Source organism: Chelon labrosus (assembly GCF_963514085.1).
Source record: "Chelon labrosus genome assembly, chromosome: 7".
Classification (NCBI taxonomy): Eukaryota; Metazoa; Chordata; class Actinopteri; order Mugiliformes; family Mugilidae; genus Chelon; species Chelon labrosus.
The window spans coordinates 15,177,703-15,194,849 of NC_140343.1; the positions used below are offsets into that span (position 1 = coordinate 15,177,703).

Sequence of the window (17,147 nt, forward strand, 5' to 3'; positions counted from 1 at the left end):
TTAGTTTGTAAGGCTTCGTGTTTTCATTTGATATCTGTTAGGACGAATAAAAACCACGAGTACGGACAACGACTTCCTTCTCTTTATTTATCTTGACAAAAAAAATAACATAATTTTGAATGACACATGAACGCACGCCGTGTTCGCTAAAAGCTAGGTTTCTCACACTAGACGTCTACAAAATGTAAAAGTATCAAGAAAATATCTTTTTACATGTTGTACGTGGGAAATAAACACTGTACAAAATATATGAGAGACTGTGCGTGTACAATTTGCAAACAACTCATTTATATGCTGAAGATTACAACTGAATACTGAGATCCGATGAATACACAATACAATAAAATAAATTCCCGGACTAATGAGGACTTATTAAAGAGGACTTGGGTTCAGTTACTGTCCTCGAAGCTGCCGCTGCTGCTGTAGGAAGAGCAGAATCTCATGGTGCTCATGGGATCAGACACGTACCCTGAGAAAGACACAAATCAGCAACGTCAGCGACACTTTTATTATAAATAAATCGATCAATACGGAACTGATTCCAAAGCAGAAAGGGAAAAGGAGTCACTCCCACCCATGTCACCCTGCTGCCATAAATACTTGCAAGAGCTCCAAATGTATATTCATCCGCCGCTGAAAATAGACCTGACCTAAGAAGTCCACTATTACTCTTGGACTTTTTTACCAAATGCATTTATTGGGGATTGTGTCACGGACTCTAACTCACAGTTCATTACTCTTGCTGGTCCTCTAACGCGATATGTGGGCATTAAGAAGAATAACAAATAGCAACAGCCTCATCTTTAAATCCATCACTTGCAATAAAAATGTCATCATCACTGTGTATTTTGCACACGAACCATTCCGGTCAATGGGAGAAAACTGCATGTTCCTCCTCAGCTCCTCCAGCGAAAGGCCTCCGGATGCTCGGCGACGCTCACTGAAAGTAAAAATGAACAGCCTCAGCCCCCTGATTCGTTTATCTGCTGCAAAACAATACCGGTCCGGGGATATACACTGCTACGTTTACATGGGGAGAGACAGATGAGATGGAGCCAGATACAAGCGGGAGAAATTCAATATGCAATGCCCGACCCAGCAGCCGCCCGCGTTCCCTTTCCCTGCGGGTTCTGTTTACAAAATTGATGATGACAGATTCAACGCTTTAAAAAATAAAAGCCTTTTTCAGTAATGATCAGGGATGTTTAAGGGATATAATTAAATTTAACCATATTGCTCAGTAACTGCACATTTTGCGTAACATTTATAACTCACTGTTGAAATTTGCATATTTGTTTGGAAAGTAAGCACAGAGAAAAGTCTTGATGAACGTCGGGGAAGTTAATACCTCCCTGTAATAACCCCACCTCCTGTTACTCGGATCATAGTGACTGTTACCAGGCCTCAACTCTTTCTCTCTCTCGCACACACACACACACACACACGCACACACAGTATTATTACACAGTGCAGGGGCTCGAGTCCAGACGTCTAATCGAGGCCTTCCTTCTCGGTCAAAGGGCCATGCATGTTTTATTGCATTTCCTTTCCTTTGTTACCTCTTTGGTATCCGAGCAACGGTGTTGCTGACAGTATCTTAACTGGTCTGCGTGTTACCAGTGTAACACTTGTTTACAGGATTTGTTTTAACAAAGCACGCCCACATGACAACTTGGCCCAGTGGAATTCCAGTCAGCAAAGTGAACTTCCTCCAGTGCAAGACAGCATTTTGCCATGTTTAAGGCATCCAAGAAACATATGTATCCATGTCTAAAGATTTATTCACTATTTCGACACAAAACCTAAAAGATCTTTAAAGAGGAATAGCCTACTAGAGAACCATTGCCAAAGAACTAATGACAGCTGCAGCTGCTATTTAATTGTGTGCCAATCGCAGACACAAATAACTACCTTCCAACTTGTTGCCTGGTTGTTACAAAGCTTCATGAAAACAACTTCAGCTGATTAAGACTTTAACCAGCGGCCACTTTGGCCAGCAGTTGAGGACCATTGAGTACGCGAGCACCCATTGTGCAGTAAATGATTCTCACCACCTTGACCTCCACCTGCCAAAGGACACGCTCGAGCAGCTCTCTTACCTCTGAGTCCAGAAGGCGTAGGCGCGGGTGTTGAGAGCGTACTCCAGCTCAAAGCGGGAGCGCAGGGCGGCCACGTGGCTCCGGCCCGGTCCTCCTCGCCCGAGCAGGCAGTCGGAGGAGGAGGAGGGCGACAGGGAGCCGCTGCTGTTACTGGAGGCTGGAGACATCAGCTGTGACACGGGCCATTGTTTAGTCATTACAACATGTGATGTACGGTATGACATGCACGGCGGCATTTGAGAATATGCGACATATACCTCAACGTTGCACAGGCATTCCTCCAGGTTGGAGACCACTTCAGAGAACTCAGGCCTGTCCTAAATTTGGAAAAAGCAATGAGCTTCAAAGACACACAGGTGTATACTCTCTGACACTGGCCTGTACGCTCTGCTTATTTTAGTCCACCCACACACGGAGCAAAGGTGACGTCTGCTTCAAAAAGCAGTCCTCAGATCTCAAGCCTCGCTGTAAAAGAACAAACACTGCCACCACGGAGCTCTTCAATTATACATCACTTCCTCAGACAGTAGTCCGTCTGCATTTATAATAAGTGAAACCGAGACAACACAAATATGCTGAGAACAAAGTGATGAGACAACACTTTATGCAAACTTTTGATTTTGAATTTAGCAATAGCTTTCCCCAAGTAATTACTGCTCCACAGACAAAAGAAATACCTCAGTGTATTTTACAAAGGCTTCCACAAATACACCTCTCTGTACAGTACAGCATGTCCCAGTTTGAAAACCACATGAGAACCGATGTACTGTACAGTGAGGCACCAGGAGAGAAGCGCGCACATGAGAAAGGCCCATCATGGCTCCGGTTAAGTCAATCGTGTCACACGTTGATGACAACAAGAGACGCATCTATAAACAGGCTGGCTGGTTGGCAGCGTGAGATGGCAAACAGGAAGGACATGTACCACAGAGGGAGAAATGTGCCAGCATGCTAATAATATGTCTTAATGAGGCTGAGACAAAAAAAAAAAAAAAAAAACATCCCTGGCTGATTGTGAACATCACAGCACAGAGGCAGGATCATCCAGGTCCTAAATGTGAACAGCCACGCAATAATGTACCATCTGGGGATCGGCCTCTCTCGTTCATTACTGCTGCATGTGCACTGAAGGAGCTGACTCAGCTTTATTCGCCCCTCAGAGCATCACTACAGCTAATGACACTGATGAGGTGTAGTATTTTACACTGCAAGGCAGTATAGTTGACTATATGCTCAGCACCGTTGTATAATGTGTAAAACAAGTTATTATAATTGGAGATCAAATGTCGTTTACCTCCGGACAGGAGTTCCAGCCTCTCATCAGAAGAGCAGAGATGGGTTTGGGGATGGAGTAGCCAATAGGAGGCCGGATGTGATGGTAGGCCATGTCCGCAGCTGCAGCAGCTGAGGACACAAGAACACTTTAAATGTAGTCAAGTGTCGTCTCACAGACTCTGTGAGGTGCGTTCGTGTTCTGTTTGATTTTTTTCTTGTGAAGTATTTAAATGTGTGTACACTTTGCTTCCTGCCAATTTGCATAGAGAAAATTCATGCTAATTAAATCAATGTGTCAGGTATTTATTTCCTTCTAGATTCAAGATATTCAACGAAAAATGACCAGGTTTCAAGTGAGCGAAGGGGATTTCTCCAGTAAGCAGCTCCCACAGACAGAGGGCGTAGCTGAACATGTCAGCCTTCACGGAGTAGCGAGTGCACTGGGTGAACACCTCAGGAGCCATCCAACGCAGGTTCTGCACAAACACACACACACACACACACAAAGACGTTCAAGTGCTGAAAAACTGTCACGAAATGATGTTTTGTTTGGCCGACTGGTTTTAAAGAAGAATTGTGCGACTGCCAACACACGCGCACACAAAATGAGGCCCAATTACAGACATAAACACTGCATCCCAGCAAGGGCAAGTAGTTCGTCACAACAACTCCCAAGAGATGTAACACACTTAACACCAAACTGCAGGCCAAGCACTCTGTGTAGTACTGAGTCAGCACATTCACACAAAATCTGCATGAAGGCAGTTTTCTTCTTTAGCTGGCGGGTAATTGATGGCAGGTGCCAGAAGAAGCTCTGGCTTGAACAAAATAACAGCGTACACTTTTCCCGAAGTGACTTATTGTTTCACGGATGCTGCCGATGATGCAGAGTCTTTTTGGTTAAAGAGGTGGAGAATTTAGTGTGCGTCATCAAATAAATGAGAAGGAGCAAACGGCGCTGACCCCTGGCTGCTTGGTCATGTTATCCTCCTCTACAGACTGTAGAAATCTGGACTCTGCAGGGGAAGGGAAGTACATTCAAAGGTCAGAGGATGGAGATAAGCATAGAATGCATGGATTTATGTTTAACGATAACAAAGGAATCAAAGCAAAGGCAGAACATGACTTGAAACTTGCATTTAAGCAACATTATGGAACTATAATTTTACCTAAAATACTTGAGTTGGGAAAGAAGATCTCCTGAAAAATCCTGCTTTGTTGTCAGCTAGTTTTAAAGCTACAGTGCAGAGGTTTCGTCTCCCCCTTCTGGCCATGAGAGTAATTACACCAACACCATATTACAATGGTATTTGTCCTCACTGTCTATACTTTCTTTTTTATCCCTTCCTCTGAATGCCAAGCTTTTTCTTTCTATTTTTTTTTTTAATATCCGGAGCATCAGAAACATTGACTTTGACGCTTCCTGCTGTGGTAATAACGTCTAAACATGCTTGTTAAATCAGCAGGTTTTTGTGAGGTAAATAAACTAAACAAAAGAGTAAGGCATCTTGTGTTTGGAAAATTATCTTTGTTGTAACAATGCTTCTTGGCAATAAATCTTAACCCGTTGGAAAAGCCTGATTGTGTCCCTTTTAAATGGTGCCACATTTGTAAGGAACATGCATTCGTGGGATGAGCAGTTTTTTTTATGTGGGTTGCGCCCATGAAAGATTTGCCAAATCTTCTCTGCCAGTGCCAAACTGCTTTTTTTTCTGTTGCTATTGACTGTTGTTTTGAGCTTCTTTTAAGCCAGGTGCCAACAATGTGTTCCCACAAACCCAAGTTGCGGCATTATTTGGAACTCAGCTGAAGGCCCAGTTTCATATAACTGGGGACGTCAGAGACAGGCCGCAACTATTGGCAATCCCATATCTCCACAGTCTGGGACCAAACTCTATCCTCCAAGATGACAATGCTCCCGCACACAAACTGAGGTTTATCAGAGCCTACCAAGAAATGGTCTGCCAGCAATCCTGACCTCAACCAAAGGACACTTGGGATCCCACAAGTGTCCTTTGGGGTTGAGTGTCCACTGGCTGACTTGTGACAACTACTGGTTGAACAATGGGATGCCAACCCATTGTTCAACCAAGCTGGTGTCTGACATAAGGAGTAGATGCCAGGTTGTTGTTTCTGTGTATGCAGTGTTTCCCATAATATATCAATACTATGGCAGCATTTTACATTTCAAACATTTCAAACACTGTTGTGCTTGCTGTGTTTTTCCTATTGCTCCCAAAAGCAACTCAATCTCCCACCCAGACCCTCCACACACACCAATCTCTCACCTGTTGTTAAATTGCCAATATGTCTTGCTTCTTAAGACTTCAGTCACCCACCAAATAACACCAAATGAGAGTCAACAACAAGAAAAAGCTGTCTGGCACTGGCAGAGGAGATTTGGCATGGGAGCCACCCACATGCTCAGCTCTGCTGCTCATCCCACAAATGCATGTTCCTTACAAACGTGACACCATTTAAGAGGGAAATAAACAGGCTTTCCAACTTTTTTACTACCAACTTTTTATTGCCAAGAAGCATTGCTACAAGGAATACCAAACTACCAAACACAAATTTCCTTACCTTTTGTGCCAAGATTCAATGAAACAAAGCCGTATGACATATTTTGTTAAATTTATTTTAAAACACTTACGACCTTTGTCATGCTGCTGAAAACCTGTTTAACTGCATGAGTGTGCTCACACTTTAATAACTGAGTATTTGGCGGTGAATCAAATTCTTGTCAAGCTCATGTGAAAGGGTACATGACTATATTCACTTGAAGTGACTGATTAACTCCACATGAATTATTCTTGAAGGATTTTTAATTACATCTTGGTTGCATGCTCCTACAAGAGCAACTGAACAGAGCAAGGTGTTTTATGCTGATGATAACAAATTCTTCCTCTTTCAAATGACATGAATTCTTCTTGAGGTGTGACTCTCTAATTGTTACCTCTACTACCAATGATGCATTAACTAGTCGACATGTGTCACATTACCAGGAGTTACCCTATGTTAAAAACAGGGAGTCTCTTACCTCCAAAATCAGCCACCACAGCGTGCCCATCCTCATAAAGCAGAATATTGTGACTGGAAGGAAGACACATATTATTTGCAATGACAACAGTAATTTCAGACTGCCAATAGCATCCCACCACACGTGTCATTACTGTGGCACCCACCTGTTGAGGTCTCTGTGGATGATGGGCTGGATGAGGTTGTGCAGGTACTCCATGCCCTTGGCCACGTCGATGGCAATGATGAGCTTGGACTGCAGGTCGATAAGCCTGTCCATTGACACATCATTAAAGCAGCAAACCACTTAGCGCCAGATCAATGGCCCCTGCCAATCACACACACAGCACTTTACACAGATCAATAGGACAGTCTATAAAGACAACACCTGGCCACACAGTTAGCGGAACACTTCATCTGGATCAATGGTGATCCCGGCTGAGGGGGAGAGATTCCAAGGATGATAATGAGACCTGGAACCGTCAGCTGTACTGCACAAACACATGCCTCTAATGCACTAAGTAACAACTTAAAGTCACTGGACCTCTCTGTTGTATCTAATTTACCAGCACCTATACCCGGATACTAACACACCTCCCTGCACCACAACTCCTACTTAAGTGTTGAAGTTTAGTTCAGAAGAATCTCAAGAGAAACAGAAGAAAGAGATAACGTAAACTTCATCACCTCTTCTGCTCATGCAGCAGGGAGAACAGTGAGCCTCCGGAGACGTACTGGGTGACAATGGCAAACTGACTGGGGTCGTTCAGACACGCTCCCACAAACTGGATGATGCAGGGGTGATTGAGGCGGCACAGGATGGAAACCTCTCTGCAGAACATGTCCACATCTGACTTTGAGCAGTACGTGTTGGCTCGATAGCTACGGAGGAGAACGAAGGTTGAAAGACCGGTCACGTTACTGTTACTCCATAATAGAGAGGGGATCCCAGATTGCATGGACAACTACCGTTTTATGGCAACTATTTTGTTCCTGCATTTGCCTCGGTAGACTCGTCCGAAGGATCCTGTGTGTGAAACACACACACACACACAGTTATCAATAACAATATCCTCATTAAGCCCATTAGCTGAAAGGAAAAACTAAAAGGAGTAGACTTGCCTGATCCAATAATTTCATTAAACTCCAGCTCAGACAGCTGAAGGTGGAAATGAGATGGGAGGCTCGCTCTGAGCACGAGAACGTCTGCTTTCTCTGGAAAGAAAGTTGAAGGCATTGGTAACCGCAACAGAGAGCGCACAGGAAGTCACAGAGTTACTCTTTATAATTCACTGTACCATTTACAGAGCCTGCAACAGGCCCATCTGTTAATCACTTTTAACTCAATTTAATGTACTATAAGTACTACATGCAAGTTAAAGTATGTTCAAAGCAGCAATTTCCTACATGAGGGGACGTGTCCACCATCAACAATCAAAAAATGACTTTTTTACTCTCTGATTCACAGTTGTGTTATTGCTGACGTCGCCGCTCACTCTCTTCATTGAACGTTTGGGAGAGATTTTGTCCTCCTTTGGCCACTTAGAGTGACAATTGTCTATGTTTAGTCTTTGACATTTGCAAGGTTTAAAATGATCAAATCAATATATTTTAGATGCATTGCCAGAGACAAAGCAGCTAAGTGCTAGCATCCACAGCTGTCATGTCAGCTGACAGTGATTCTGAAAATCTGCTGCACTTCCTTCTGCCCGACTACCTTTGGTCATGCTTTTGATCTTTCCAAGAGGGGAAGGGACGGAAACGTAGGATCCATCTGAAAGAAGTATATATACGCGCGTCACATGGAGATTGTGTGGGATTTTATTCCAGATAATAATTTCTAATGTGCTGACTCACCCCCTCCTGGTTGGGAGTACTCATTGCAGGGAGAGTCATCAGGACGTTTGTAGTGTTTCAGTAAGGTGACAATGGCATCGTGACCTGGGAAACACAATAAGAGAATGTGAACAGATTTTAATTATTAGTATATATTTTTTTTTTTAATATTCCTCATATCTAAGCTCATATCCATACAAACACACCTTTTTCATAAGCCCACATCAGACATGTCTGCTCTTCTTTCTCTCCACTTGACCTGCTGGGATCGCAGGCCACAAGGTTCATGTCTGCCCCACTGTCCAGCAAGAACTGCACCAGACGGATGTGACCGTGGAAACAGGCGCTGTGTAGAGCTAAACAGAGTCACAGCACACACACAAATAAAAATGAAACTCATACCAGGGTATAAACTTAGTATGGAATTAGTTACATAGCTAAACGTTTGTTAGATTTAAAGCATGAAAGGAATCACCTGTGTGTCCATCTCGGCCTTGATAGTTGATGCTCATGGCGTTTTGGCTCAGCAAGAACTTAACCATCTCTAGGTCTTTGCCGTATGTGCATGCACTGTGACATGAGATATGAATTCATTATCACCTTCCGAGCTAGAGGAGTTACACTCAATTGTGATATGTGTCTTTTGCACAATAGAAATAAAACCGTCTCGCTAGATCGTACCTGTGAAGTGCTGTTTCACTGAATATGTTCTCCTTTGAAAGACTTTCTGCACCAGAAAATTGGATTAAATCCTTCACCGCTGCCAATTTGCCATTGTAGCAGGCCCTGATGAAACACAACATTCGTCGCAACATAATATACGTCATTAACCAATAAATGGTGGAGATATGTGATGCTGTAAAACATTTACAAGTGTAATGGCGTGTCCCCGTAGATGTTGACGGAGTGAGGCTGTACATCAAAGTTGCCCTGCAGGAGAAAACGGACAATCTCATGGTGACCGAAACGGGCACAGAAGTGGAGAGGAACGTGATCTTCATTGTCTTGGGCATTTACTGGTGAGAAGAGCACAGAAGTTCATTGCAAATCATTGGCACAATCATGTTTAACTGCTGAATTTAATTAGCTTCACCGTGGCTTCTGAAGACGTAAATCGGTATGTTTAGACTGTGGTTGTACTGAAGTAGAGCACTATTGCTATGTTGAACGAATCTGTCTGAATCTGCGCTTTTGTGTATCACAAAATAACTGTATTTTCAACAGCAAAAATCTGCATATTTTATTATGAATGCAGAGGGTGTTAAGGAAGAGGGTACTTTACACAGTGTATTGGCTGACTCAGACAGGCAGGGTATTTATTCAAGCCAGAGTATACAGATGAAGCAATTCAGCAGAGAGAGGAAGAGGTGCAGCTGCATTCACCTTGCAAGAGGTTATTGTGGATATATCTTCTTGTTACCTAGATTTAGTGTTATTCAATTTATGTCGTTTTATTCTGAGCAAACAGTGATTGAAAGTCATTTTTGATGAAGCCTTTAGTTTTGTACACAGACGTCGCTCCAGGTGACTCCAAATATTTAGAGACTGAGCACCAGGTGCTTGTGCACAATGCATTCTGGTACTCTGTAGGCATTGTAATGGTTGTTACTATGAACATTGATTGCGTATCCACCTAAAAATGACAAAAGCACTCTTGGAGCCTCTGGTCTCACCGTTAGCTTTGCTCCCTTCACCCAGCAGCAGTTTGATGATACCAAGAAAACCTTTGGCGGCAGCCAGATGTAGTGGCCGGTCACCCACCTCACCACCCAAATTCACGTCTGCCCCAAACTTCAGCAGCAGCTTCGCCATCTAGAAGGACAAAAAAAATTTTTAAAAAAAACATTAGGTTTGTTTTTTTTGTAGTCTTTGACCTACACCAATTTTTATCAGTCAAGACAATTACCTGCTCGTGGCCATTGTAAGCAGCAATATGCAGTGGAGTGAAAAACACAGCATCCTGAACATTGACACAAGCTCCATTCTGTAGGAGTATGTCTACAGCCTGATGGAGAAAAAGGCAAAACGTCAGTCTACACACTCACTGTTGTGCACAGCTGCTGCTGCTGGCCTTCTTCTTACCTCGATATGTCCAGCCAGTGTGGCAACATGCAGCGCTGTGAGGGCGCCGTATCCCACTTGCTGCACATCTGCCCCTCCGTGGAGAAGTGCAGTCAGCAGTTCAGCGTTGTCCTGTGGCATGTAAATAAAACATGAACACATCCACAGGTGGGGTTTAATGACTCACTCAAGTGAGCTCGGCCCTCACGGCCTCGACTGCCATACCGTCGCGATGAATCTATTTAAACATGCAGCTAACCACACTGCCTTTGTGTGTACTTGCACCCCACCATGTGGTAAAACTTTAGAAAGCTCTCGACCACATGACACGCATAACGTGAGCAGGACAAAAAACATGGATTGCACTTTGAAGCACACACTGACGTCTGTGTTTTATAGCTGTTTAATTCTCTTCACCTTGTAAGCAGCCAGGTGGAGCGCAGTGAATCCATTCCTAGTCAGTCTGGAAGGACGCAGGCCTTTGAGCATGAGAGTGTGTATATGACTCTTGTTCCCTAGTAAATACAAATATGTCAGATCTTGTACTTGTAAAACGTTTCACTCAACAAAACATAATTCATGTTGTGGATAAAATAACAACAACCTGAATGAAGGGAATAAAGCAATTGTGGGGGCTAATGGCAATACACTGTCGTGACCTTAAGTTGTATTTCTGTATTTCAATTCTGTTGTTTACTACCACGCTCATAACACCAGAGAGTTTGTCTACAGGCGATAACGTCAGTCAGTCCACAGTAATCCTTCCCTCCGCTGTCACATTTTGTGGAGGAGTTATTTATAGACTCCAGTAGTCATGCATACCTCCACATACGCAGCAGAGATGCAGCACCGAAAGCCCCTTCTCTGTGCGGTAGCTCACGTTCACCTTCTGAAAAGCCTCGTCAGAGCTGAGCCACAGACACAGAAGAGCAATCAAACAAGGCAGAGAAAAGCCAGCCGAAGGACGAGCACTCATCAGATAAAATGTAGAATTTATTCAACTGACGGCTGAATTCAGTTTCTACGGACGGAGAAATGTTTGTCACCTGAAAGCAAGTTTGAGGTCCACCAGCTCGACGTCTTTAAGCTGGAAATCATCTTCCAGCTTCTCCACGATCACGGAGTATGACTCGCCCACCTTCTTCTTCCACTCATCTTCACCCCACCATCACCGGGGCGGGGGGAGGCGGAGGGGTCAAACATAAGAATTTAGTGTCCACTGCTTATGAATACATACATGCAGAAACATTAAATAATTGACTGAGTACACAAATTGAACTGAAACAGCTGTATGTCACATTTTAGCACAGCTCTAACGTCACCATTGGTCACAGTTTTACAATTTATGAAGCTTGTCAGAGTCTGTGGTCCACACTCATGACAGCTGTAAGTAAAACCCCTCCTCCTTGGCTTCACCTTCTTCACTGCAAACTTCCTTCTCAATCTTACAGATCCACGTGAAATCAAAAGCCATTACCTGTGCACGTTTGGGACGGTCTTGATTTGTAATTTCCCATTGAAGGGACCCTTTTCTTTTTCTGCGTGCCGTGTAGTTGACTAGAGTAATACGGGAATACAATCTCCCACTACTGCCAGAATTGCCGAGGTCCAGATAAAGGGGGGATCATGGCTGTGAGCTAAAAATAAACACCTCCGAGTGGAATGCCTAACAACTATGACAACTGATCTCCCACCCCTGTGTGTGTGTATACAATGTAATATACACCTACAGTATGAAACAAAGAAGGTGATCGGTGTCACAGAGTTCGTTCCAAATATTCCTCACAGCAGACGTTTTGACTCGTCGCTGCAGGAAAAGCTGCAGGGAAACCAATACAGTCGACGTCTGTTCCAGCAATTACTACAAAGCAATACAGCGTATGATAATTCTTTAGATCAGTTAAAAAAGTTTTTATTCAGTGCTTGTTTAAAAGGATGGTGGATGTGGAAGACATAAATAGCAACAAACGATTTTGAAAGAATATCAGAATCCATTTATTTTAATAGAAAGAAACATACAAATTAAAAACAACAGTGTGACAAAATCTAAATCTTTATAATGCTGGACTCCTAGCCCTGATTGTTCAAAAACCATCTGAATACACCACCAATGATTTACCGTACAACCTGTGTTATCTTCTGACAACATAAAAGATCCATACACAGGATCTAAAGACCTGTAAACATGTCCGTTTTAGTTGCTCCTCTGTCTGATGGCGTCATACAGACCCTTCCTGAGCTTCAGCATCTCCTCCAGGTTCTTACGCTGTAAACACTCCTGCATCGACACTAGCTCTGTGTCTTTGGGTAGGGTTATTGTGGAGCCACTCAGAGCGGCCTCCAGCATCTTTAGAGACAGCGAGAATGAGCCTTGCTGATCAGAGCAAACAGGAAACAGGCAGGCGTTCCACAAACTACAGCTTGATGCATCACCGGAGAATCTCAGGTCTTCGTTCTCCATCTTCCAGCGGGACAGACACTCGGCCATGCTGAACCCGAAAAACTTCAGCTTTTCCGCATAAGCGGGGGCATCCGCACTGCGCTTGAGGTTGTCATTAATCCCAAAGAAGACGGTAACAAACATGGCTTGGCGCCGGTGGTTCACGCACAGAGAGTGCATGAAGGCTCCATCGGGCACAGAGAGGCCTGGACTGACCCAGCAGCTGCTTACAATAGAGCCCCTACCTACAGACACTCCTGCTGCCAGTCTGGAGTACTCCACCACTGATCCGGCTCCCACAGAGCAGCTGGGATCAAGGACGCTGTACATAACACAGCAGCCAGAGGAGCCTTCAGAGTTTTCATTTACACTGAAGGCCGAGGATAGGAGACCCAGCTCACTCTTCAGAGCCGCATCCTCAGTCAGGTGACAGAGGTATTCTGAAGTGGTCCCAATGTGATAAAACTTGGAGTTGTTGAGGAGAATGACATTCAGAGGAGTCCCTTTGAGAAGATGGAAGATCTTTTGGCGGATTTCCACCAGACTGCTCTCCTCTTTGGTGACATTAGCAGTGTTGTTGGTGTATTCTATGGTGGCTTCGGGGCCCAGTGCTTGAAGGAAGTCCCCATATGCGTCTATCTCACAGTCCAAAGGCCCCAACTCTTTCAGCAGATTGAGAAGAGACTTTGCAGTGTCCATGTCAACATAATAGGTACTGTCTGTGTAGACAAACTCCGTGTCAGACAGAGAAAACAGTCCACCTAGCCTCTCACAAACCGCTCCGCTCTCTCGCATCTTATCAATGCTCGGCTTGTGCAGAAAGCGCAGACAGGAAGTGTTCTCCATTTCCGAGTAAGAAGACTTTTCATGTGGAGCCAACACAAAGACGCCGTGGGTCGTTCCTACAGAGAGCGGGGAGGGGTGGGCTAGAGCTGTAAAACCAGGTTTATCAAACTTAACACTCTCGTCCTCTGCGACACTATAGAGCTCTATGTCATCTGCACAGGTCACCAGGACGCCAGGCTTCATCTGTGATGGGAAGTCCACATACATGGCCAGTTTGAGCTCCAGCATCTGGTAGATGGGGTCACCCAGTGGCAAGGCCATGAAAATCTTTCCCAGAGCGCTGGCACTGGGCAGACGCTGACTGAACCCTCCTGGAAAAATGAGAGGGTGTAAGAGTACTGTACTGATGGAGTCATTTACTGTGTACACATTTATTGTGGAAGAATTTTCCAGGAAAATTATTTAGTAAAGTCTCACTTGCTCTTTATTTAAATGTCATTTTAGACACTTCCATTTGAAGCCCTTAAGTGCATCAGTTAATAATGTTCTGTATGTAAGAGTTCAATTATCCTCATATCACACAGAAAACAGAAAAGCTCATACTTTTTATCAAGACACTACAATCATAGCTAATATATCTCTGCACACAGAGGTTCTACCTATTCACGTTTGTTTCTAGCCATGTGTTTTGCTTTTACCATACCACTGAAAGAGTGTTTATGTTGCCTGTGATGACTGGCATGTGATGATTTTTTGAAAATACGTATGCTGACTGATGTACGCAGTAGTAACTGTGACTGTGAAGGAGTCATTTGGACACAAAAGAGTCAGCAAGAAGCAGTGGGTTTACTTTTACACCGCTATAATTAAGCATGCAATAATAATTCACAATAAACTCACTGGTAACCGTTTTAACAATGTTTAAGTTATCTGTCAATTGAAAACGGCACAAAAGATTCAGGTTCCAGCCTCCAAAAGGTAAAAAAAACAATACTTTTAGGTGAAAAATTACTTTCTTGTATTTTGCAAACAAATGTATTCAGCAGATGAATCAGTTATATGAAAAAAGTGAAATAAAGAAGTTGCAGCATTACCAGCACATACAGTTTATTAGATAGACTAGTGAAAATGAATGCATTCTAATATAACAGTCCTGCACAAACTCCCTTTTCCTGACTGAAAGAAGGTAATTCAGCCGTATGATCATATTGAAAGATGTAGTTCGTGGTGCGATTAAACTGTATGGGACTAAACACAACACAATTCAATATTACTACAAACCACAACCTCCAAAATGAATACACAGTTATTTCACTCATTTCATACCATAACCTCCATGAAGCTACGATTTCGTGCAGGACTGTTTTACATTTGTGTTCACTTGTGCACTTAATGAACCACCAAGTGGGTGTAGATTACTGATGTTTAATGTGAAGGAGCATGAAAACCAATGAAGAATAAAACAGAAACCTGCATGGATCAGGATGACTCTCAGTTTGTCCAGAGTTTTTCCATAGATGTCATTCAGCCGCTGCAGTGCATACAGAGTAGAGCCCCCATTCCCTTAAAAACACAACGTATGGCATATTAGTGAAAGTAATAAACAGTGAATTTAAATGATAATAATACGTGTATTTAAATTAAAGAGTGCTATCTTTTCTCCTCACCTATCTTAGATCCTGGAGGATCAGAGAAGACTTTGTATTGAATTCCAAGAGGAAGCTCTTTTCTGTCAACTTTCTCTCTGATCTGCAGATCATACGCTTCTCTCTGGCTCCCGTCCACGGCGGTCACAACCACCACGTCCCAAAACTCACCGGGCTGCACCTCTCGACCTTCAGGTAAATCAAAGAGAAACTAGCCTCACGGAACTACATGAGACATGAGTCATTCATAAACATTATAAATAAAACTCACCGCGCAGAGAGTTCAGTTTTCTGAGCTTGTCTTTTGTTGCGCTTTGTAGCTTTCTAACACAGTCCTGGCTCATACTGTACATTAAATACAGTAGTTATAGATATATAAAAAGGTAAATAAACAGTCTCTAATGGGTATATCTAAACTGTTGCTACAGTTTCTGTTTTACTTCCGGGTGTGGTCACGTGGTTGGCTGTATTTACTACGCACGCGGGGAGCCTGAGGAAATTATGTTATGGAAAACGTCACCTGTAGCCTATTTCTATTAAAGATTATTCACTTTGTTAGAGAAATGTCGTATTCACAAAACTCGGTTGTCTTAAATGTGTAACTAATATAAATGGCAATGCTTTTATCTACTTCTACTCAGGATTATTTATCTAAGATATAATTAGTTTTATTTATTTATTTAGTTTACTTCTGACAAAAAATAAAAAAGTACAATTTGTAAAAAAAAAATAATAATAATAATAATAGTAAACAATATACATTTTACTTTAGCCCCCAAAATCTTTGTGCATTCAACAAATGCTGCAGTGATATTATAGGTAAATTTAAAAGTACCACCAGTGGTGGAAGAAGTATTAAGAAGTATTAAGGTACTATGCAAAATTAACAATACTACATCTTAAAAACGATCCGTTACAAGAAAAGTTCCTGCTGAACTAAAACGAGAGTTCTCATCAAGCAGATCGACTCATATGGAATCATATATTATTTTTAAATAATTCTTATAATTCAGTGCTGGACAGCTTTATCTGTAATGATATTGCAAAATCCATTAGTTAATTTATAGACATATTTTATATTAATAACCAAAATAGGAAAATATCTAGTCGCCAAGCTAAAACTTTAACATAAATGTAATGTAATATGATTTTACCTCCAAAATATAGTGCAGGAGAGCACCAAAATAAATGAAATGAGTTAAAAAAAAAAAACATTAAAGCAGATTTTTAAAAATCTATAGAGTGGGGCTTAATCGTTGAAACTCCTCCTTAGGTCTTTTACAAATTACCAGGAATAATACTAAGGCCTTTCTGTCCTGTGCACCGCCCTTACAAGTAATGTGGTCGTTATTGTGGATTTGCTGCCCCATAATTTGCAGAAACAATCAGGTCTCCATCCTGATGTCAATAATTCAGCTCTTACTAAGGACAAACATGATAATGAGAAAGTGCACTTTGCGACCTGGGTGTACAGCTACTGTTAAATACATTTATCTACATCTTAGCTGTATTGATTGTGTGCATCCAAGTATCATCTCAACATGGCACACACACACTGTCCACGTGTTACCATGGTAACAGACATACTGCTACATCCTACGGCTCGGCTGCATTAAATTGAACGTTTTTACAAAATTCAGTTTCTCATAAGCCACATTCCTGGTGCTGTGTTTTACGAGGGGGAAAACAGATATGAATCTCCATGACAACAATAAGTGAAAATATCCCGGCATTGGTTGTCTGCCAAAAACGTCTTCACACCTCACTGGTGCCAAAGGGAAGCTATGCTGTTATTAAGATAGCCTCTTTAACAGTGCTGTAAATGTGTCACTCTCAATGCTGTGCATATTTCTGCCTCTCTGCTTCTAAAGATGGCGTAATGATTATTAATTTTAATTGGAAAAGGATCATCTGTTGCTATTACCAGTTTTTCAAGTTTGGAGCATCGTGTGAAATTTGGAAATATTTAATATTTATTATAATAAA

At 42.5% G+C, this 17,147-nt stretch overlaps 1 protein-coding gene across 1 annotated transcript; it reads right to left on the minus strand.

Annotated features, from left to right (window-relative positions):
* Positions 1-92: 92 nt before the first annotated feature.
* Positions 93-15,593, minus strand: tnni3k (TNNI3 interacting kinase). The gene is made up of 29 exons (XM_084549012.1): positions 15,433-15,593; positions 15,183-15,350; positions 14,986-15,078; positions 12,485-13,886; positions 11,767-11,846; positions 11,336-11,444; positions 11,112-11,197; positions 10,707-10,804; positions 10,311-10,421; positions 10,135-10,233; positions 9,902-10,040; positions 9,100-9,244; positions 8,910-9,014; positions 8,704-8,798; positions 8,435-8,584; positions 8,250-8,333; positions 8,110-8,166; positions 7,515-7,607; positions 7,362-7,419; positions 7,080-7,274; positions 6,560-6,664; positions 6,415-6,467; positions 4,338-4,390; positions 3,718-3,850; positions 3,394-3,503; positions 2,357-2,416; positions 2,100-2,269; positions 861-940; positions 93-469 (listed from the first exon to the last, which is right to left on the minus strand). The coding sequence occupies exons 1-29, from the start codon at positions 15,512-15,514 to the stop codon at positions 390-392; spliced, it is 4,293 nt and encodes a 1,430-aa protein (XP_084405138.1). The 5' UTR covers positions 15,515-15,593; the 3' UTR covers positions 93-389.
* Between the last annotated feature and the right edge of the window lie 1,554 nt (positions 15,594-17,147).

Bases quoted from the DNA above. Each gene is read 5' to 3' on its own strand.
- tnni3k (XM_084549012.1), bottom strand. From the start codon at position 15,514: ATGTACAGTATGAGCCAGGACTGTGTTAGAAAGCTACAAAGCGCAACA. The intron at 10,422-10,706 runs GTGAAGAGAATT...TACATGCCACAG, and splicing joins TCCACCTGGCTGCTTACAAG to GACAACGCTGAACTGCTGAC. The intron at 2,270-2,356 runs GTATATGTCGCA...CCCGTGTCACAG, and splicing joins AATGCCTGTGCAACGTTGAG to CTGATGTCTCCAGCCTCCAG.